Source organism: Argiope bruennichi, chromosome 9 (genome assembly GCF_947563725.1).
Source record: "Argiope bruennichi chromosome 9, qqArgBrue1.1, whole genome shotgun sequence".
Classification (NCBI taxonomy): Eukaryota; Metazoa; Arthropoda; class Arachnida; order Araneae; family Araneidae; genus Argiope; species Argiope bruennichi.
In genome coordinates, this window is record NC_079159.1 from 83,764,327 (window position 1) to 83,787,408 (window position 23,082).

At 29.3% G+C, this 23,082-nt stretch overlaps 1 protein-coding gene across 6 annotated transcripts in view; it reads left to right on the forward strand.

Moving 5' to 3' along the window:
* LOC129983735 (E3 ubiquitin-protein ligase TTC3-like) overlaps window positions 1–23,082 on the forward strand; it is a 125,048-nt gene that overhangs the window by 17,174 nt on the left and 84,792 nt on the right. For 4 of the 6 annotated variants that reach the window (XM_056093335.1, XM_056093338.1, XM_056093340.1 and 1 more), the window contains exon 2: window positions 21,108–21,197. In XM_056093335.1, coding sequence (XP_055949310.1) covers window positions 21,114–21,197 — 84 coding nt within the window. In that variant the 5' untranslated portion in view covers window positions 21,108–21,113. Of the gene's footprint in view, window positions 1–18,941; window positions 19,058–19,346; window positions 19,437–21,107; window positions 21,198–23,082 lie in introns of those variants that run through there. The other 2 variants (XM_056093337.1, XM_056093336.1) reach the window with 2 other exon arrangements.

A 23,082-nucleotide genomic window follows, 5' to 3' on the forward strand; every position in this document is an offset into this window, starting at 1 on the left:
TAGTCTCTGCTTTTGAGTGTGTGTGTGTGTGTGTGTGTGTGTGTGTGTGTGTGTGTGTGTGTGTGTGTGTGTGTGTGTGTGTGTGTGTGTGTGTGTGTGTGTGTGTGTGTGTGTGTGTGTGTGTGTGTGTGTGTGTGTGTGTGTGTGTGTGTGTGTGTGTGTGTGTGTGTGTGTGTGTGTGTGTGTGTGTGTGTGTTAGTGCTCTACAGGCCAGACCATTTGACTTACAACTACTAAATTTGGCACATGTATACCTTGGATATCGGAAATATGCACCTCAGAGCGATTTTTTTTCATTTTAAAATTTTTAATTAGAATTTCTATTAATTAAAAATTAAGCAAAATTTAGGCGTTTTTCCGCAATAACTTCCTAACATATTATTACACTACAAAAATGATTTTTACATCAAGTTTAAAAAATTATCTTTTTAATGACATTAGAGTTTTAACCTATAAATTTAATTTCTATTTTTAATTAACTTTTCAAAAAATAATTTAATTATGTATTCCGACAATTTATTTCCCACAAAATAAAAATAAAATTTAAGATGCACGAGCATTGAAATATTACATAGAATATAAGAAAAATATTCTGTGGTACATAAAAGATTACAATGTTGAAGGGTTCGATTTTCTATAGCCATGTATTTAAAAAATGTGTTTGGTTTAAGAAGAAAAATTTTCATATTTATTGAGGTTTTCTCTCTTCAAATTCAAATTTAAATCGTACGGCAGTTGATAGCAAATTAGAGATGTACATTGTACAATGAACAAAATATCATAAGACTTCTAAAATAATATGAAATATGTGACTATCGAAATTTGAAGCTTAAAAATATTTTCTAAAGATGCTATTAAGTCACCAATGTACATGAATATTTAAATGAAAATTTCGGAGAGCATTACTTCTGGCTAACCAGCTGGTCACCAAAAGTGTCTAGTTTTTAAAATTATTATAGATTTTATTGATTTGCATTTGATTGCTAATGCTATCTTCTGGGTGTAATATTCGAACTGATTTCAGCAAAAAAAAAAAAAGTGAAATTGTAAAAGCCTGAAGAAATGGCATTGATAATGAATAATGCATAATTGATATTTAATGCATAATTGTGAAATTTTCATGTATCGTTTCATCGTGCATATTTAATCTTAGCAATTTCATAACACATATTACATAGGATTGCAAATAAAGCGCGTCTTGAATCGTAATTGATTGCCGAAAATTTTGAGAAAACTTATCATTTGACTGTCATTATTAGCTAGTGTCTTATTTATAACTGCTTTTAAGAACCGTGAAAAAAAATGGCAGACTTGGCACTTCTGTTTCTTGAATCTAGTGTATCAACGATAACACATTATTTCTCCCTGAGAGATATTCGGCGCCAATTTGGGTCAACTAATGTCTCTTGGGTCGATAAAAAGGTTATTTTCTTTGGCACCTATCGTATCATCTAGAAGTTTCTTCACAAAAATGCCCATATATGATAAAGCCAGAAGTGCCGACGCCTGGCTCAAAAAGCAACTTTTGAGGTCTTTTTTATTATTTTGGTGCTTGTAGGTATTTCCAAGTGATTTAAAAGGTGTTCCCTCAGTAATGGAATCTAGAGTAGCTTCAATAGTTGACCTCCTAACCTTGCCATGTCCTATTCCACTATATCTGATTCTTATCCGGTTTCATGGAAAAATCTAATAACCCTCTGTATCAGTATTTCTAGATTGGTCTTTTTCAAAGAATTTCACTTAAGAAATTTTCATTTGATATAAAATTAATTTCGATCTTCTTTGGCTTCTTTATTCTGCTTATTTTTATTTTTTAGTTTTTTATAATGCATTTCCTCTACATCATTTCTATCATTAAGAACTGACGACCTAAATGTTAGAAAACAAACAAAAAAAAAAGAAGTAAAAATCCTTAAATGCATGTTAATACTTCAAGAGTACTTAGATGATTTTACTTATTAATTTTGGCTCATAAAGCCGTCATTTTTTTTTCTGATCTATTTTTTAAAATCTGAAAACTTTAATTGTTTTAAGATTTTTTTAAATTATTTTTCAGGTAATTTATAACATTTAAACTAAGTATGCAAAACCAAACATTTAAAGACTCATAATTAGAAATATCTAAAAAAGAGTTCGATTAAAGATAGTTTATTTAGTAAATTTAAGAAAATATTTTAATTCAAGATAATTTTCTAATTATATTTAAAGAATCTGAAGGAAAGGAATTCATATGAGAATTTTCAGGATTCTGTTATATTTCTATGCAATTCTATATGAAGCCAAGATACAAGTTTCTATTCTTAATTTAAAATGATCATAGTTTGATCTTAAGGATAATTTTAACAAATATTACTGAATTATGGATAATTCAGAAGAAATTGAAAATATGAAAGAAAAACAAAAATGCTTTATGTTCCTTTTGCCACAAATGCTTACCTTAGATCTCGCATTTTTAAAAAATTATAAGAAAATTCAAAACATCGTAGTATGACAATGTTTTTGATTTGATTCAAGTATCTTTTTTATTATTTTTAAATTTTAGTAATAAAGCAGCAATAACGCGCACACATACATAAAATGTATTTATATTGTTGCATTAGCATGTATATAAATCTAGTAACTAAAACAATAATAAGGATATTGTATCAAAATAAAATTTAAAATATTTTGAAAAATGTATTCAAATTGGACGAAATATTGTGTGGAAAAAAATTGGTATGATTGAAAAAATTTTCATTTGTAAAGTATTGTTCAAATGGGTTTTGGGTTATATTGTGTTTCAAGTAATCGAAGAAGATTTTGATTGGTAATTCGCTATTAATTCAACCAAAATTTTGAAAACCCTTTCTCACTAAATATCTGCTCCCATAAGAGTAACTAGATCCATATTTTATTGTTTGTTTTGAACGAAGGTTTGAACAATTTTGTTATTGTGTATTTCGTATGAGTTCGTTATTCGTTACATTATTCAGAGAGTGTATTAGCTATAAACATTCTAATTACTTTAGATTCAGAGCTGAGAAATTAGCTGAATTTTACATACACAAGTAGGCTACAATAATAATAATAATAAACTTTTTCTGAAACAAGATCAGAGCTGTGCAATTCTTGTTAGATGCAAAGATAATTAAAATTTTTAGATTAACAAGCAAAAGTAAAGTGAAAAAATTTCGAATAAACGTAAGTATTTCGAATTACTTTAAGGTATTTTCATCAATTACAGGCAATTTCTTCTTTTAATGGCCTTTTTTAATATTACTACTTATTTTTCTTTCGAAACTAAACTAAGTGTGAAAAATAATTATTTTATTAGTAAAAAAATCGCTTATGTTTGATATTAAATAGATTTTATAAGTGCATTGGGTCTAAATTAATTTTTAAAATAGACAGTAATATACTTTTCAAAAGATTAAAAAGTCGTAACAAGATTTACGTCATGGATTTCAGCCAAAAATAACACTCACCCAACACATCAAGTTTAAACACAGCATAAAACAACGTAACAAATAAAGAACTCTTTGACTATAACATTTTTCACGTTTTTCCTCAAAATCCACTTTTTAGACTGAGTAATGTACATTCTCGAGGATATCCATCAAGTAACCACCATTTCAAACCTACCCCTTTTGACGATATTTATTCGCTTTGAGTGTTGGCGCATCCATTAGCTAATTGTAGGCCACTGTCTCAGAGGCATCATAAAGGCCCAGATTAGCCAGCTATAATACTCAATTCTGAGGTGAATATAATTTGCCAATTATGCATCCCCGTGATCAATGGCATCCCTAACCAGGGAGCCACTTTCAGTAATAAATTTGAGATTAAGATGGATAAACGGAATGTCCACTGCTGAGAATACTGCACTTGTTATTAACTTAATGCACGTTGGAATAAGAAATACATAGACCTCACTTCACTCAGAGATGGGTTTGGGCATTTTGCGGCCTTAATCAATGCTATTATGAGGCACCCCCTCTTTTAATACATTTAATACTGGTTAATTTAGTTTCACATTTCAACATGTTTTTTAACTTCATTAATGTGTTAATGTTGCATTCTATGACGATTTTTTTTATTTTATTAACATTATAAGCATGTATATTTTTTATTATGACTCAAGACATTAACGTTTGTACATAATATAAGTGAAGCAGGCGATTGGCGTAAATATACTATTATAACTTTTTAGTCAGCATACTGAAACATAAAGGAACCTGAAAAATTATACTTGATAAAGGAGTGCTATTATTCTAATATTTGATACTTGACTTTGTATTTTTACTTTCTCGTATAAGTAGTTTAGAGAAAATATAATCATCGTCAAAATAATAGTTTTCCCGTAATAAAGAAACTATCATTCCTTCGCATCGCTTAAAAATAGTGGCAGAGAAGGCAGTGAACTCCACGTGTGGTTAGATTTTTATTCTCAGAGGCCCGTATATATATGTTTTGTTCTTCATAAAATAATGAAGAAAACCTATTGTGTAATTTGAACGCTTTTTACTTTCTCGTATATGTAGTATAGAGAAAGTATAGTAATCGTCAAAAAATTCGAATTCAATATTTTGAAGAATCTCCACATTTTAGACCTCTCTGAAACTTTCCTCGAAAACCACACTTATAGAAAGTGTTCGTCTGTCTATGACAAAAATAACTTAAAAACACTTTTAGCTAGACTGCTGAAATTTGGTATACGGCCTTTACACCACATTTTCAGATTTCTATCAAATTTTGAGTAAGATTTGTTTAGAAAATGTCCTCCTGTTCGAATGTAAGTTAATAAGATAATTATAAAACGAAGAGAGCTTGTTATATAAAAATACGGCACACAGATTTAATATCTATGGAGCCGAATTTTGAGCCAAATCCAATTACGGGTTGATTGTCTGTCTGTCTGTCTGTACTTTGAGAAATATGTAAACGCGATAACTCAAAATGCAATGATTTAAATATATCAAATTTGGTAGAGAATTTTGTGCAGCTATTTGTCACATTTTTGTTCCAATCTGTTGCAAAAAAACGCGTCTAGAACACAAATTCTATTTTTAGGTACTATTAACGCATGCCAGGAATAAATCATCAAATAATTTTCAAGGATGGAACGATAGATTCAGCGAAAATGCTAAAGTTTCGTAACTCTTATACACCTATGCCATGTAAGGCTTGATCTGGTATAACAAGTTTATTAGAGAATATACAAGAAAATTTTGGAGAGAATTCTCTTTCTGGCTTACTAATTTATTCATTAACCGATTAAAAAAGTAAAATTTTGAATTGGTTAGCCTGCACCCCCCCCCCTCGTCAGCGGAGCGGTCCTAAGTAGCAGCCTAATTGAAATTCCCCCACTGACTTCACTTTCATAATTATTAATTTTTTTTTGTTAAAAAATTTTTCGCACTTGTTTGTCAGTGACGATTTAGTTTATGGAGAATGATTGCGACCAATAAAATAATCCCGAATATAATTCTATGTATATACAGTCGGTTAAAAAAGTAGTTGGGTACTTCAAATTATCCATAACTTATAAAAAACTAAAGGAAAATATACCATTCAACTCGGAAAGATGTTCTCTTTATAAATATGCAAACTGCATACACATGTGCAGCTATCGACATGTTTAGATTGCCTTAAACTTCAAATTTTCCACTAGCAAATCCTATTTTTTCTTCTTTTGAATGGTTTTGAATAATGAGAAATCATCAGATATGAAATTGTAGACAAATCGGTTCAAAACAATGCGACAACATCAACAATCGGTTTCCAACTCGATATCCCTAGCTACTAGGTGTCTTACTAGAAATATTGGTTAAATTTAATTTCAATTAACTCGTTCAGATGAAGTATTATGTCCAGGATTCCGCCAAATTGTCAGACGTTAAAGCCGTGTTCTTTCATGTTCTTCTGTTATGTTCTATTTATTAAACTGAAGCCTTCTGTTGGAGATAATATCCATGACATCATACCCTATTAAAAATGTAAATATCCAGTTAATTTTTTTTAATTTCCTCCTATAATAGTTTCATTTTTTATTAATTTCTCGTATACGTAGTATGGAGAAAGTATAATCGTCAGAAAATTCGAGCTCGAGATTTTTTCGAATCTCCGCATTTTAGACATTTCTGAGTTCGAAAATCATATTTTTGGGAAATGTCCGTCTGTCTGTCTGCAACAAATAAAATGCTTTAAGTTAAAAGGATGAAATTTGGTGTAAGGTATTTACACCAAATTTGTAGATTCCCATTTCATTTTAAACAAAATCCGGTCAGTGGAAGTATGTTTGTCCAGTTGTTCGAATATAAAATGACACGATAACTACGAAATGAAGCGAGCTATATAGATAAAATTTGGTACACAGATTTAACAGCTATAATGTAAGCACTGACCAAATTTTGAACTAAATTCAACAAAGAGTTGGCTATCTGTCTCTCTGAACTTCTAGAGACATGTAAAGGCAATAATTTAAAAAAAGCAATGACAAGTTTATCAAATTTAGTTGGGAATTTATAACTACAAATGTAGCTTTGAGTTAAATTTTTATTTTCAATCGGTTGGTAAAAGCATCTGAAGCATTAATTCGATTGTCAAATACTATTAATCGTGTGACAAGAATTAATCGCCAAGAAAATCGCCAAAAATGATACGATAGATTCAATATAAATTAATATTTCGTAACTATTGTATGCCAATGCCAATAAAAGTGTTTTCTGCGATAACACCTTTATTAAAGAGCATGTGAGAAAGTTTTAAAGAGACCACACCCATTGGTTCTTCTTGTAAACTCGCTAATATTAAACAGAAACTTTTTTTCTTAGCTTTTAATAATATTAGAAAATGAAATTACAAAATATTTGATGAGACAATGAAATCGGTTTGAATTTCAAAGAAACGATGTAATGTATTATTGAAAATAAAAATCATATTTTTAAAAAATTGCCAAAATTTGGAAAAAAATTTCACGATTATTAAATTCATATCAATAAGGAGACAATTTTTGAAACACATATTAAATTTCATTCAAATTTATTTTTATGCAATAACAATTTCGGAAATTTTCGTGGAACAAAACCGAAATTAGCTTAATTTTTAATTAATTGAAAATATAATTATAATTTTAAAAAATTCACTCCAGCGTGCACATTTTTGACCACAAAGGTGGGCCAAATTTGGTATCTGTAGGATACCAAATAGAGCTCTAATACATACGCATTCATCTTTATTAGTAGTAGAGATAGAGATTTGTTAACAATGAAACTCTTCGAATTTTCTATGTTTGTTATTTTGGATTTGAGGATATTTTTCTTCTTCTCAATTTATGTTGAAATGAAAATTTTGGATATGCATTCGAAATTGGGTATTAAGTTTTGAAAAAAAATTGTATAAAACTTAATATGAAGACAACGTCTTCCATGAAAAAAGAAATTCATATACAAATAAAGAACTTATTTTGAACTTTTACTACATGCTTTACAGTTTTATTGTGCGGTAATTAACTTTGGAATAACCAGCGGTTTGATAACCGCATATTAAATTTCATTTGTCTCGCTCCGAACGATTGTGAATTGTCGTATTCGAAGGTAGAAAGACAAATTCAAAAAATGTGTGAATTCCTGAAGGCCTAAAGCATGAAAAATCATCAAAATCTCGAATTTTAATTTTTTTTATGGTTATAATACTTTCTCTTTAAATATTTCTTTGCTATACGAGATAATAAAAGGGACTTATATTTTCACACGATTTATTTATGGAACAAATTCAATGATTTAAAAATAAGGATATTCCAAATTATAAGAAATTTGTAAAGATTATTTTAATTTAGAGTGATTTTTTTTTACAAAGATTGATAATTTTTGTTAGTTATAAGAGAAAAAATGTTTTCATGGAAAAAATTTATCTTTTGGCTATAAAATTATTTTTGGTGGTCAACTTAGCACTCAAAAAAAGACCTCAAAAGAGGACCCAGAAGTTGCTTTAAAAATCTGTCCAGTGACAGGGCAAATAAAAACATTCTCATTTTTAACATTCTTCTCTTTTTTCTCTCTAAGGTATTGAATCTCATCGAATCTTTTGGGGTCAAACAAAAATAATCTTTATCAATTCTTTTCAATCGGGCCAGCTGAAGCAAGCCCTACTAAAACTGAAACCGGTATTTTATCGAAATGTGATTTCACTTCATTTTACAAAACCTTGAATAGGAGGAAGTTTCCCAAACACTTCCCAATCGTGGAAGACACTTCGAAATTCTCTTCTTGTAGAACAGTTCGATTTCAGTCTTCATCGCGATAGGAATCTGTGAACTGCTTCGTTAAGTATCGGCGTGACCTCAAAACAGTAAGTAATTAGTGAAGACTTGGATGTCTTTATTTCATTTCCTCACATCAAAATGAATTCTACTATTTTTCATTAAATTACGTCATTATTTTTAAAGAAAAATAAAAGTGAGTATCCTTTTGTCAAGAAAAATGTGATTTTTTTTTTTTTTTTTCATTTTGTGTTTTGATGATTTAATAATTCAACATAAAGTTAAAAATATTTTAATTGCTAGATTAATAAATATTGAAATCTAGAAGAACGTTCCTTTAATTAATTTTCACTCGCAACTCCAATTAATCTTTAAAAATGCTCTACAACCGCTATCTATGTACAAACGAAAATTTCCTCGACACTGGAATCATTAATAGGTAGAAAAACAAAATAGAAAAATGAAATATTCATTGCTCATTGACAAAAATGAAAAAAAGATGTGGTAATGATATGTAAATTTTAATGAATGTTTCAAAACAGATCTCTGGACTTTCCGCAATATTGCAAAATTTAATAAATGCAGCAGATGTTATTGATATTTCTACCAATCCAAAATCCATGCATGCCACCCTGTTTGAGTTAATTGGAAGAGTTTGTCCTAACAGCCAGATCTGGCTAGACAGCATTATGCATACGATTAAAAGGAATATTATTTGATTGTTCACAGTATTCCAAAATTTAACAAATGTAGAAGATGCTATTGGTATTCATACCAGTCCAAAATCCATGCACGTCATCCTGTTTGGGTCAATTGGAAGACTTCTTCACAGGCTAAAAGACGACATGCGTAAGATTAAAAGAAATGGGTTTTTTTAAATATGTATATAAACATTTCTCGTTCATTGACAAAAATGAACAAAATATATGTTAATGATACGTAAATTTTAAGGAAATGTTTCAACTCAAAACATATTTCCAGATAGTTCTCAGTATTGCAAAAAATAGCAAATGCAGCAGATACCATTGGTATTCTTACCAGTTCAAAATCCATGCACATTACCCTGTTTCGGTTATGTGAGAAGTTTTGTCATAACAATGAGTACTGACAAAACGGCGCCAAGCGTAAAATTGAAAGAAATGTTATTTAAAATACCTACATAAAAACGTAGTCAATGACGTAAATAAAATCATTAAAAGTAAGAAATTTTTGATAAATTTATGAGGCAGAGATGATTTAAGAAAACGAAGTATTGGATGCTAAATTTTTCAAACAGTTAAAAAAAATAATGAATGAAAAGCAGAGGTTTAAATGGATAATCCACTTGGAATTCATAGGTAAGTAAATAAGTAATTTTGATGTAGATCTAGAAGAATGCTATCATCTTCAGTGAAATATTTTAATATCATTGATAATTTACAGGAGTGGATTTAGGCATTTTTCTGTCATAGACAGAAAGAATTAAGATACCGCTCTTTTTTGTAAATGGATAAATTTAGTTTCACATTTGAGCAGATTTTTATCTTAACCACCATGTTTACGTTTTATTTTACGTTTATTTTTTTATTTTAGTGATTTTATGAAAAGGTATTTGTTATTTTTTAATTGTTTATTATTATTCATTATAGCGCACAATCCCCTTTTGTAAACATTGTTATTTGGTGTTATTTATTTTTCTATTATCATTCATGATTGCGCAGCAACTACATTTGTAAACAATGTTATTTATTATTTTTGTTTGTTTAATAGCATTTATGATTGCACAGGATCTACATTTGTAAACATGGTTGCTTAAGCAGACGCTCGGTAGCGATAAATACTATAATAACAAAGTGAACGCATTGAAACAGATAGAAACATTAGCAGTTATAGTTGCCAGAATATTAATATTTCATAATCCACAGAATGCTTATATTTTTACAATTTTATTTCTTTGATAACTGATTAATAATGTTCTTTTATCGATCTTCTCGAACGGCCCCTCCGCCCCGCTTTCTCTCCTCAGCCAAGGGGTCTAGGCAGTAGCCTAGTGTATCTAATCGGAAATCCGCCACTGATAATATATTTTGTATAAATATTTAATGGAAAATGTTTCAGACAGCAATATTGCTGTTTCATTCATAATATCATTTATTATCTTACCATATCCTTTTCTTAATCTTTACCTTTTTTCTTACAGTTTTTAAAAAGCTGAAATTCATTTTCACCTTTAAAGCATAATTCTTCCGGTTAAGAAAAGAATAAAGAATGTTATTTAACTACTTATTCTTTTGCACCTTTATTCTGTTGGCATTATACATTCCAAAAAAATTAAATAAAAGTAAATCTCATTTTTTGCATTACCCCTGTCCATAACATATCTAAAATTGTATATTAAATTACTCGTTCTAAATCAAAGTGATTGCGGTTGTTTGATGTTAAGATTCCAATTTCAGGGCCGAAATATTCAAAATTTGAACTCCTATTACATCGAAGATGTAAATGAGGCACGTTAAATCTGACATTAAGGATCAAATGACCTTCCTCTGATGTGGCACAAAATTTTAAACGTTCTAAAGGATAGGTCGCTGAATTCAGATTTATGAAATATGGTACGCTTTTATTCCTTGAATATTAGGTTGTCACCAAAAAGGCTTAATTGGATTCTCAATTTAAAATTAATGAGAATTTTAGTTTTTTTTCTATATAACTTTTGAGCATGTTATTGTGCAAAAAGCATTTTTACACCATTTTAAATTTTTTAAAACAGAAACATTTCTGTGGTATTAACTTTATTTTTGTGCAATTTTTTCTCTAATTTTAATAGGTTTTTTAAAAATATTTTAAGACTATTTTGCAGCAATACTTTTTATTGTTTTTCTTTTTAGCTTTATATTCGTGAGTCTTATAACGATGTTTAATGCATTTTTTATATAAACATCTTAGCCATTTTATTATTAAGAGGAAATTTTTAAAAGAAATTGGCCAAGTCAAACCTAAATAACATTACGTTATGACATATCGGAAAAGTGCTTCGAATATCCTTTACTTATTCATTTATTGATTGGAAGAATACAAAAATAAACAAGTGGCCAGGGGATCTCAAAGGTAGGATGTTGCCATTATTAAGACCTTTAAAGGCCAATAAAAAACAACCCCACACTACCACCAAGAATTTCTCAAAGTCGTCAAATTTCAAAATAATTAGCAAACAATAATAATATCAAAACAAATAATAATAATTAAATTAATAAATTACAAATCTCCAATATTTATTGGAAATATTTGTGAATTGAAAAAAAAAAAAAAAAAGGAACGTCAGAAATTTTCTTCAAAAATATCAGATTTCTTTTTCAGGGAGCAAACTTCATTTTTACGGTCCTATAAATACTTTTCGAAATAGGATTATCAACCTAAATATCCAAGACGGAATTTCTGTTTTCAAATTGTAACTTGATAATATTAGAATTAATCAAGCAGTAAAAAATTAGTATAAATTACGAACAAAATAAAAATGTCCTTCCTTAGAATTGAACAATAATCTGCGCTGCCTGGATAATAATTCTTTCCTTTGACTGATTTAATTTAAAATTCGGCAAAACAAACTAATTTTGCCACGACTTTTTTAACTAAGCGTTTGGTGAAATTAGCATAGTTTCAAAATGTTGATTTTTATTTATTTTAGCTATTTAATTCTTAATTAGGCTATTCGTTAGTTTAGCTCAACTTGGCAACCTTAAACATTTTGTAATAACAGCAGAAAAAAATCGTCAAACGTCTGTAGTATATCTACAAATATTTGATTCTTGAAATCTGACGTTCCATGATTTTCATTTACCATATAATGCGATTTTGCTTAAAAATAAACTAGAATTCCAATTTTATTGATCTAAATCATTTAACTTGTCTTTTGGAAATGTTTTTGCCCTTTTAAACAATATAATTAGTTATTATTAGCAAGAATTAATATTCTAAACTCAGCGTCATTATTTTCTAAAACCGCTAACGTAAGTTCCCCACTTACAAAATGTTCCACTGTTTTATTAACCTTTCCTTTGTTAAAAATGATCTCAGAGATCTCTCGTTCTGTAATTGGTTATTAAAGAAACAGTGATAAATGAATGGGACGATTTTTTAAAAAAATATCCAAGGTAAATTTCTATTTACATGGTTAACGCAAGTAGTCCAACCATTCAAACATGTTCTCTGCCATTTACGAGACAAATGCTGTAGAAAGCCTCATCCAACATTGCACAATATTTAGAGTTCAATTTATGCCAATTTTTCTGTGCTAATGGCGAATGGTTTTCTGCATCCTTGATGTGTAAACAGGACGCGTGAATTCGATGGTCCCTTTGATCAAGAAAGGATAAAAACGTAAAGGAATTCTTTCTTCTAACAATTCTGCCGTCATCAAGCAAATCTACGGAAGCTTTTTAAAAAAAATAATCAAAATATCAAGTAGTTTTATGCTATAAACAAAAGTCGGGAGAAAGATATAAAACATATTTTTTCTCACTACTTTCTACGTTCTTTGATAGCAAATAATTATAAATCTTGCATGTATTATATCGCTCCAGTTTTCAACTGATAACATTCATAATAACATTCATCGAAAATCTTATTCATGGTGCAAACACATAAATACATAATATCAATCGATATGAAAATTCTGCAACTTCCGTTCAACGAAATAAAAAATCCTCCCGAGTCGCCTGGATATCACTGCAAGATTCCTCCCCCTTTTGTTAAGTGTGATTGATTGAATACTTGTAGAGAGTGCTTTGTTCATTATAGACGCTCGCCTAGATTGCTTCAGAGGATAGGGAAGTTTCCAAGAATACTCAAAAAGTGTCTGGGCATACATTTGCTTAATAGCTCAGTTAAGTTGATATCTCTTATGTATAGCAATCTTTTAAGAACATAATCTTATGGAAATGTTGCCAACGTTGTGGTTTTTGAGGTCTGGTAGAAAATTTTTATTGCCTCTGATAGCGAAACTCAGGCTTTCCAGTGGTCTGAGGTACCTGAACTAAAATCATCTTATGAATGAGAAAGTTGAAGCACTTGAAATAACTGTTTCTGATACCCTTACGCCATGTTACGTCTTTCAATAAATAACCCTATTGGCATAAAATTTCCAACAACGGTTATTACTGTATCTTCACGATATTGACGCCATTCAAAATATTGAACAACAAATATCGTGAAGCTATCTTACAATATCTTGTGCTAGTTGTGAATTCTTATATGGTCTATTTTTGCTCTCAATTCCGTTGAAATATGTCAGTCCTTACTTTTGTTCAGAATCCTTGCTTTTGTTTTATTTTTAGAGACATTAATAGCAGTCTTCCAGATTTGAATCTCGAAAGTTTTAGAAAAAAGTTTATTAAAAATTAAATTTATTTTTACATACATAAAAAATGCAGTTTTGTTCCGCCGTTTTTTTAAAAACGGCTGCCATTTTGTTCAAAAATATAATGTCATAAAAAAATTCCAAAAATAATAGAATTTATGCAATAAAAGCTAATACAGATGTTAACATTTGGTAGGTAACATTTTGTAGGTAAGAAGGAAAAAAAATCATTTCATTAAAAAAATATTTATTACCAATCGCTTGTGCACGGCAGTTGATTCGCCGGAGATATTGGTTATATTTAATTTCAGTTAACTCTTAAACGTAATTCCATGTCAATGATTCCGTCATATTGCCAGTTATTAAAGTTATGTTAATTATCTCACATGCACTATGTTCATTGTGTGTATGATCCTTTTTAAAGGGGATAATTTTTTTTCTTCATAAAATTAATATATGGTAATCTACCTTCTAAATTTTACGGTATTACAGTTTCACTCTTTTATTCAACTCGTAAACTACAAAGGTGTTAAACAAAATCCTTCCTCTTTGGCTTTCAACAATAAAAGAATATCAAGAGATTAAATAATTGAAGAAAGAAGGACAGCGATTTGAGTTTCAGGCCACAATGTATTCTATCTTTGGAAATTAATCAAAGAGATATTTTTTAAAAGTTGGCAAAAACCATTTTGTTTTTGGCAATTTCAAATTACTTAAAGCTTGAAACAGTTTAAAATTCATTTTTGTGCAACCGTATTTCAAAGTTTTCGCGGAAAAACATAGAAACTTCTCTTAATCTGTAATTAATTAAAATTTTAATCAATATTTAAAAAAAATTGTTCCAAGGTACACATTCCTATTTTCCAAGGTATATATGTGCCAAATTTGGTAATTGTTGGTCAAGATCTGGCCTGTAAAAAGTCAATACGGAACTCTCACACTCATTTTTATTAGTAAAAGAGATAAAATATTGACATTAAATGCTCGACAATATTATTATAATATCTTTACAGTATTGTCCGGTATTCAGAATATCGAACAACATCGTAATTTTACAATATTGTTACGAACCTGTGATGCGGATTTCCATCATAGTGGTTCCAATGGCGGTCCCAGAGCTTGGCGAGAAACTTGGCGACCATTTGGTGACTTGGTGACGAATTTGGCGACTTTAGCGCCGAAATAGATTATACCCGAAACATCGAGAATTTTCCTGATCCGTCCAGTAGGAACGGAGATACGTCTCGAACGTTCCTTATTGGTTGAGTGGCTTCTAGCCCCGCCTCCTGAGGCCTATAAAAGGAAGCACCCGCAGCTGCCAGGCAGTGGTGAGTCGAGTGGTGAATTGAGTAGTCGGAAGCGGCAGAGAAGAGTCGTCGTGAACCAGACGGTGAATTGAGTCGTGGACCAGTGGAGTCGAAGAGTAGTCGGAATCGACAGTAAGGAACTTGCCTTCCAGAGATAAGCGGAGCAGCAACGGAGTGAAGCTAGTGCTGCACTAAGCTGTGAGCTACTGTCTGTCTGTCTTGTTATATGCTGCTGTGTATGCTGTTGTTGCTGCACGTCTAGGCTGAAGATAATCGTCTTCTGTGCTGTATATAGTTGTCGTCTTTGTGCTGTCCCGTGTGTCTTCGTGTAAATAAACGTCGTTGTTTTATTTTCTACTGGCCTGGTGATTGAGCGTTCTCCACACCATATAACCCCCACTATCCAAACGAACCCCGGGAAATTTCGTAACAATATATTGTGTTAATACGGCAAATTTTTTTTAGAAATGTTATAGAGAAAAGAAAAGGGACTGTGGTATTGTACTGATAGCTGAGGCTTCCAAGTTCGAAGCTCAATTCTGCAAAAGAGTCTCCATGTAAACGATTCGAAAAAACTAAGATTTGACGGTTTTTCAAACCCGATTTTTTTAAGTAAATTTGTCACATTCGAAAGCCGGTTTTTTAAGTAAGAAAACCGGTTTTCCGGAAAGCCTGGATATTTCAATTTATGAAAAAAAAATATATCGGTTGAGACCGATTTGTTTAGCAGCTGGGGACTTAAGGCGACGAGATGCGAATTTATTAACAAGTGTAGGTATATTTGAATTCCTGTTAAATGAACTAAAAATTTTGAACACTGAAATAAGTTTAAAATTATTATATGCTTTAGAAGAACGAATTCAGGAAAGTAGAATTAGCAACTCTTTTGCTGTATTTGCATATTTTTAGTTCAGTGAAGAAATCTTGTGTACTTTCTTTTGCTTCAAACACCGAAATTATTGAGTTATCTGGAAAGATATTGTCTGGAATATTTCCGAATTCTTATGTGGAAACCAATTCTGATGGAGAGCAAATCGAAGAAACTACTCATCAGAATAATGCTTTTCTAAAAGAAGCCAAGGAAAAATCAATTCATAAGTTTCTTGAAGACTCTGTAGAAAAACTTGCAAATCCAAAGACATTGAAAGCTGAATTTTCATTATTTGAGGCAACGAATAAAAGAACAAAAATCTTAGATTTGTTATTTGATGCCATGAAAACTATAAAACCAAGCTCAGTAGTTAGTGAACAAGTATTTTCAATTTCAGGCAATATTGTGTCCAAAATTAGACTTAGCTTTAAAACTTTGCCACCGTAATATTTTCTTAGGAGAAATTAAAATTAGTGAAAACAATATAAACTTTATTCAAAATTTTTGTTTAAGTTTTCGTTATTTTGTGTAAATAATATGTATATGTAATCTAATTTTATTAAATTTGATACTGATTTCGTTTTTTGTTATTTTATATAACTTAGAGAAAATATTTTTTCCCTGTTCTATTTTTTTTTTTTTTTTTTGGCAAAAATTTGAAAACCGGCTAAAATCTTTTTTTTTTTTTTTTTTTTTTTTTTTTGGAAATATGGAATTCGAAAACCGGTTTTTGTATAAACCCTAGAAAAAACTCTGCATATTAAATGTGTCAAGAACAAATATTTTCTGCTGGTATGTAGCAAAAGTTGAGACATGAAGTGTCAGCACAGATGACGTCCCTGTCATCTGATCGTACTTAAAAGTTACGAGATATGTCTTTGAAATAACCCCACCTTTCTTTAAAATGAGATGTAAATGTAATTAATTAATTAATTAAACGGTATAAATCAAAGAAATACGATTATAAAAATAACATTAGAAATAAAATGTAAAATTTGAAGACTGTAGAAACCTTCAAAATTTTATTAAAATAGAAATAAATTTAATAATAGATAATAATTTTTTTTAAATTTTGATATAGTTTTTTAAATAAATTTTCCAAAATTTCGCACTGTCAATGTAATGGCAGAATCTATGTCTAGAAGTTGGCATATGGTTTTAGATTATTTCCCATTGAAGTTCCACATTATCAGGATTTTTAAGTTTATTGAATGTGGCTTCATAAGCAGGATTGAATTAAGCCTTTTAGATGCCCTCAGGCAATGCAAATCTCTAAACACGCCCCCCCCCCCTTTTTTTTTTTTTTGCTTCCTACCTTCCAAAATCAGGTTGTTGTTGTTTTGGAGGGGGGGGGGTAATTTAATCTCTATATTTTAAGCAACAAATTTTGACAAACTGTAATGGTCAATTATTAAAATATTAATAATTAAATATTATATAGCATATAAAAAATGCAAGTAATATTAAATATTACTCAGCCGCTCAGAAGCCAATGCGGTTAAGTCCATTTTTTGATATTTTCTGATTTTTGGAAATTTTTATAAAATAAATAATAATCTTCTCAGTTATTAAAGGATTTACTCGTTGGTTACTTTTTTCTAGGTTAGACAGCCCTTTTTTTAATAGCTTCTGAATATATTGTATAATAATTTCAGAAGCCATTGTGAATACGTCCACCTTTTATCAATATTTTTTGTACATAAACTTTGAAATAAAAATTAATTTATTCTTCTTCTTTCGATATTTGTTGGTAACACTGAAAAACAAGAAATTCATGGTAATTGGCTTAATATGAGATGGATAAAATTGGAAAGGTCAAACCCAAGCAGCCTTAAGTTCAAATATAATTTTGAAGAGGATGATACCTTTCATGTAATTGATATAAAAAAAACAAAAATAGGTAGGCCAGTAAATTTTAAAAATATAACTCACTCTCCAATTAAACACGACTTTTACAGGACATTAAGGACAACACGTGGAAATCAAGATTTACATTTAAATAACTCGGAAGAAGATGATGTTTGTTATGATTAATAAACATAAAACTTATGACAATAAATGTTATTTTATTATTTTTACATAAATTTCTTATTTTTTTCATCTGCCAAAAGGTATAAGTCCTAAAATTTTTAAGATGCTGTCATTATTTCAATAAATACTTACGTTTTTATTTACACATCCTGTACATATCTTGTTTTTTGCAGAGTTTACACCTCGAAAAAAGACTTTATACACTTTTCTAATTGAATTAATAAACCAAGAATTTAAAAAACTAATGTACCAAAAACATTAATTTTCTCAATTTCTGTGTTTTGGACTTAACCGCATTGGCTTCTGAGCGGCTCATTTAAAGATAATTTTATGCAGAATAATAAAAAAAGTCACAAAACTTTTTACACCATTCAAATATTATTTAATTATCAGATCGGACAATTTTTAAATTATAAAGTAATACATTTTTTTGACATTAGAAAGCAAAGTGATGTAAAATTAAGAAAAGTAATTAATGGGAATATTATTAGAATATCATTCCGAAAGATATTTGATTTGTAATTTGAATAAGTTCGAATATATATATATAAAAAAAAAAGTTTAAAACGAAAAATTTTAAGTCCTTGGGAGCTTTTCCAAAGTTGAGGTGCTTTTAGGCAATTACCTTTTATGTTTATTTAGTAATCCAACCCTACTTACAAATCAAAATTCTCGCGATAATGAGGACGTGGTGTCGAAGTTTGAATTGTGGAATCTCGGCGAATCCCGAGTGTCGTCTTTCTCAAAGGACTTTGGTTTGGAGCTGCGATTCCAATAGTTTCAAATTACTTATTGTTAATCAGTAATGATCGTATACCTTTCCTTCGTTAAATGGAAAGAAAAAATCGCACCAGAGACATTGTAGAATTTTTGTTGTTGTTCTGTCATGATATATTGGACTTCATTATATCCTTTGATGTTCCTCTTTCATCCCAAAATTAATAATGTCATATAGTCTTCTATCCCTAAATCAATGCGTTCTTGAAATATAAATTCGTGCTGTACATTACTTTGAAAATTTAATGAATGTATTTAACCATTATGTGGTTTGGACAATTATTCGAAGTAAATGCAATTTTGCAACAAGTTAATAGTTTCATTTCGACGATATGCAGTAACTTCAACCGTAAATATTGAAACTAGATTATGAAAGTAGACGAGAATGAAAAAAAAAAAAGTTGTTTTCATCTGTGTTTTTAAAAGTGACAAGGTGTTAGTGTATCAACGCATAATTTCTTGAATTTTTAATATATCCTGCCGTGCCATATATAAATGTAAGATAATGTAAATTATACATTCTTTTTTTTATTTTGATTATATCTTTCATTTACTTCTCATTGTTGTTATTGTTTCATTTTAGGGAATCCCCTTTCCTTAAATTTTGTTGAATAATTTTTAATAAATTCTTTATATTTGAGTTTTTATTATCATTTCAATATAATTTTTTCTTAATTTATTTATTATTATAATAGAAATCGCGAAATTTCGATAACATCTTGTATTCAAAGAAGAAGCGTAAATTTGGGAAATTTTGTATTGAATTATTTTTGTCTTCCACATCAGTTGAAGAAGTCGATGAGAATTTATATAAATTTCCTATTCCTGCTTTTCTTAAGCTTGAAGAAATGATTGTGATATTTTCTAAAATTTGTTGTAAGTATCCTTCATTTCTTGGAATATTTTCTATGTTTTTCTAGAAATTTTCTCTTTACCTTTTACTTATTAGTGAAATATACTTGTTTTCAACTAAGAATAATATGCTTTGCCCTTTTGGATACTAAGCTTGCTAAGTAAGACTTATTCAGTCTTATTTACAAATGAGAAAGTGTTTACTATTGTTTACTTAGTATTCTTTCTCTCCACTTGAATGTTATTATAGCATAATAATATAATTACATCTAGGTACATTTAAATGGAAACTAAAATTTATTATAAATTTTATTCAGCTATAATTTCAACAATAATTCTTCAATGTTTTTTACTTTAAAATTATGTTTGTATCCATATTGCTAATATTTCTAATGTCAATGTTATTACTGATTTGTAACACATATTTTATGTTCTTTTGCTTCTTTTTATAAGTAATAAAAATAAGGAAAATTATGAGCATAAATTATGATAAAGCATTTGCTGATATTAGTTAAAATGTTATTTGTCAGTTGCATCTTTAATATAGAAACTATTTTGTTTATAACTAGAATTAAATAATAATTTATTCTAAAATTTGGACAGTTGTAAATTTGTTTAAGAGCAAAATTCTCTTGATTGTAGTAATATAACAAATTGTTATTCAATAATCTATACTTAAACTAGATTTTTTTTAAAAAAATCTGCTTTCATAATACATCTTATGTTGCAAAATGGTTTGCATTACATTTTATTCTTTGACAGTAACTCAGTACCTTGTATGTTGTGTGCTGTTTTGTTCAATCCTCTCTTATAAATATGTTAACTCTAATAGTATTAATTATTATAATTCAAAAGATTCATTAATTGTAATGTGGCTTAATGACAGATATTGGAGCCTTCACAGTGAAATACTATGAATCCATCTGAAATAGTGAATTATATTTATTGATAAGATTAATTTATAAATATAGAATTGTAAATTTTTATTATTTCACATTTGCCATAATATTTTGGAGTCATGATCATCAGTTTGCTCTTACATGGGCAAACTAAATTTAAAATTTCGGTGATTTCTTTTTCTCCTCGTTTTATTTATTTGCCTGAAACTTAAAGAACTGAGAGATAACGAATTGGACAAATTTTGATTCTTGTTAATTATATTTTGTTTCTACCTAGGCAAATTGGATAACTGCACAATATAAAATAATATTCAAACTGAGCTTCTTTTTTTTTTAAAGTTTTTTATATGTTAAAAAAATTTATGAATGTGAGATGATGAATAAATATGTTATTCATTGAGTTCATTCTACTTCAAATTTTTAGTTACTGGTTACATCTTGTAATATATATATATATATATATATATATATATATATATATATATATATATATATATATATATATATATATATATATATATATATATATATATATATATATATAATACAATACTATAAATTTTCCAGGTTTTGTGTGTGTGTGTTTGCCAGAATTCTTTAAAAAAAATTGTATTATGTTTGTAATGATATCGATATAAATTATTATGAGCAGTAATTTATTTTAAACTTTATTAGTTGCATGTATGTAGTTTTGTATTTTATTTATCTAGTTTGTTAATCCATTTTGCCATCTTATTTTAATTTGTAAACAAAGAGTAATCTTAATTAACTTAATTAATTTATTTTTTAATTCTAGAAAAAAATGTTTAGAGGATCTGATACTACAGAATTGTTTGAAAATTGCCTTAAAGAAGGCTTTTGTGACGAACATCTTAAAGAATTACAGGTAAAAAAAGAATGAATAACTGCTTTTTCCCTGATTGCTTTAAATAGCTAATTTAATATAGCTATTGATTATGGGTAATCAAAATTTGAAAAATATGTTTCAAGATATGTGTATATTATTGCAACCATACACCGAATTATAAATAAATGACCAATTTCTGCTTCATTGTTGTGATATTACATAAACACCATTTCTGAAAGTATACCTTTCATACATCTGTACTTGTATTTAATTTTTTTTAATACTCCTCCTTCAAGAGACCAAAAATCTTAAATATTGTTTTTTGCTATGATATGATAAATTTATTCATTGACAATTGCTTTTGTCAGGCACTGCCTTCTTAGGCTTTATTTCAAAAGATTTTATTTGTCATTGATAGGATGAAAAATAACTCCAACATATACAGCTTCCATCTCTGTTTATAAAATTTAAAAAGTTCATGATTAAATATGTCTCGGATTGTGTACCATATAATAATTCCTAATTCAACAAATTTTCTTAAAATCTGTTGTATTTTTTTTTCTGATCTTTTTCTCAGTTAGCTAAATTGTTATAAATACTATGTTGGGGAAAATGTTTGTCTTAAATATTTATTGCTTTCAGGCTTACCTTGTGGATTAGTCTGTAAATCTGTTATCGAAACCAATGTATTTCTGAAAGAGTAATTTGTGATCGGAAATTTAGTGATGAGTGCTATAAGATCTAATTATTGTATGTGAATGAGAATTCGATATTTCAGTAATACAAATTAACTATTAAGGTAGAGATTAAATAGGTGGCCAACCAACCAGAAATCATCAGGGATTTCTCAGGGGTCGGGAAAAATCAGGGATATTTATTCAAAAACTGGAAATTTTTATCGAACATGATAATTTGCTAATATTTTTTTATAAGTATCATGAAGCATCATTGGCAACTAATGTAAATCAAACTTACTGATAATCTATAACAAACTAAGGTAGAAAAGGATTCATCTTCTTCATGAGCACAACAGCCCCTTGCAGACCTTGGCTGCCTCAATCATGCGCACTTTATACCCCCCCCCCACACACACACACAACTCCTTTCCAGTTCTTTATCCTTAAAACACTCGGGTCTCTTTCCACATAATCCAGCCATCTAGTTGTGGAGGTCTTTCTCTGGCCCAGGATCCATAAGATTTTTAAAAGTGGATATTTTGAGGACTCTGTTTTCAGGCCTTCTCCAGATATGGCTGAGCCATTTTAACCTATTGCTCTGGGTAGCCAATGTTATCTGTGGTTGCCTATAGAGTTTGTATAATTCAAAATTGAATCTAGTTCTCGAACATGTTTAGAGAGCGCTGAGTGTCTAAGTTTCACTTGCATAGGGCAGAACAGGTATAATAAGAGTCTTGTGAATTCGTAGTTAAGTTTTTCGTCTGATTAAGTTGGATCTTAGTTGTTTTTTCAGTTCAAAAAAGCATTTATTAACCATTTTTATTCTGTTGTCAATTTCTGCTCTGAATTTGTTATTGTCATTAATTATTGTGCTAAGGTATTTGAAATGATATTTTTTTTTTTAAGGTATGATTTTGTGATTTATAGTTGTGGGTGGGAATTCCATAAATTATCTTTGTTAATGGTAAGGCCCATATTTGTGGCAGAAGTTTCCAAAGCTTGGAAGACCATTCTCGCTGCCTTCTTTTTCCTTCCAATAATATCTATATAATCTGCATAGGCCAGCAGTTGAATGGATCTATTCCACTGTTGGTCCACTATCTCGGATACATCTCTCCAAGGCAATTTTAAAAAGCAGACAATCAAGGGAATCCCTTTGACACAGGCCTCTCTCTGTTGCAAGGGGCTCAGATAAATGGTTTTGGATTTTAACCCTGCATCTTACATTTTTAAATGTAGCCTTAGTT